At 50.0% G+C, this 736-nt stretch overlaps 1 protein-coding gene across 1 annotated transcript in view; it reads right to left on the reverse strand.

The window, feature by feature from the left end:
* The window catches only part of GYG2 (glycogenin 2), a gene marked incomplete at its 5' end in the record, with an annotated part of 16,917 nt that overhangs the window by 3,113 nt on the left and 13,068 nt on the right, over positions 1-736 (reverse strand). Inside the window, 1 exon segment of the mRNA XM_015559460.1 lies at positions 254-376. Coding sequence (XP_015414946.1) covers positions 254-376 — 123 coding nt within the window.

A 736-nucleotide genomic window follows, 5' to 3' on the forward strand; every position in this document is an offset into this window, starting at 1 on the left:
TCCGGGGTGCGTCCCTGGAGAACCACCCTCTCGCCATCCGGGGCCCTTGGGGGGATCTCGGAGAGCTGGTTTCGGCCCGATCCCCGCAGGCCACGCCGAGGGACCCCACCTGTGCACGAATCCATGCACCGAGGTTTCTAGTTTATATTTAAAGAAAAACCATGGACGTAAAACAGGGCAATTTTTTTTTGGCCGTCGACGGACAGGCACGCCCACAGAACCAGGACCCCTGAGCGAGACGGCCGAGCTTAACTGTTTCAATGAGCTGCACGGAGGCGGTTCGGGGCTCTGCGACTTCGGCCAGTGGGGGAAAAGGTGGTGGATTTGGCTCAGGCATCGCTCCAGCCAGAGTCTCGATTTCAGGACAACCTGTCGTCTGTTATAAAAAATAAATAAAAAAAATAACAAAATGAGATGAGCACAGATTTTCATGCAAATGCACACAGCTCGAAGGAAAACATGTTTATTATATATTTTTCTCTGCCGCCAGGATGTAAAGGGGGTCGATGAGGGAGAGAGTGTTATGATCACCAACATCTCCGCCTACTTACTTTTCTGGGGCTCACACCCAACACCCTGTCTTAATGTCCTTGTATCTACTTGGGGCCATGACTAACTCAATATATATATATATAATTTTTTTAATTGATTTTAGAGACAAAAGGAGAAGAGAGAGAGAGAGAGAGAGACATCCCCAGTCAAGGGCACATGCCCGGGGTGCGGGCTAGATCTCCAG

This window comes from Myotis davidii, unplaced genomic scaffold (assembly GCF_000327345.1).
Source record: "Myotis davidii unplaced genomic scaffold, ASM32734v1 scaffold434, whole genome shotgun sequence".
NCBI lineage: Eukaryota > Metazoa > Chordata > Mammalia > Chiroptera > Vespertilionidae > Myotis > Myotis davidii.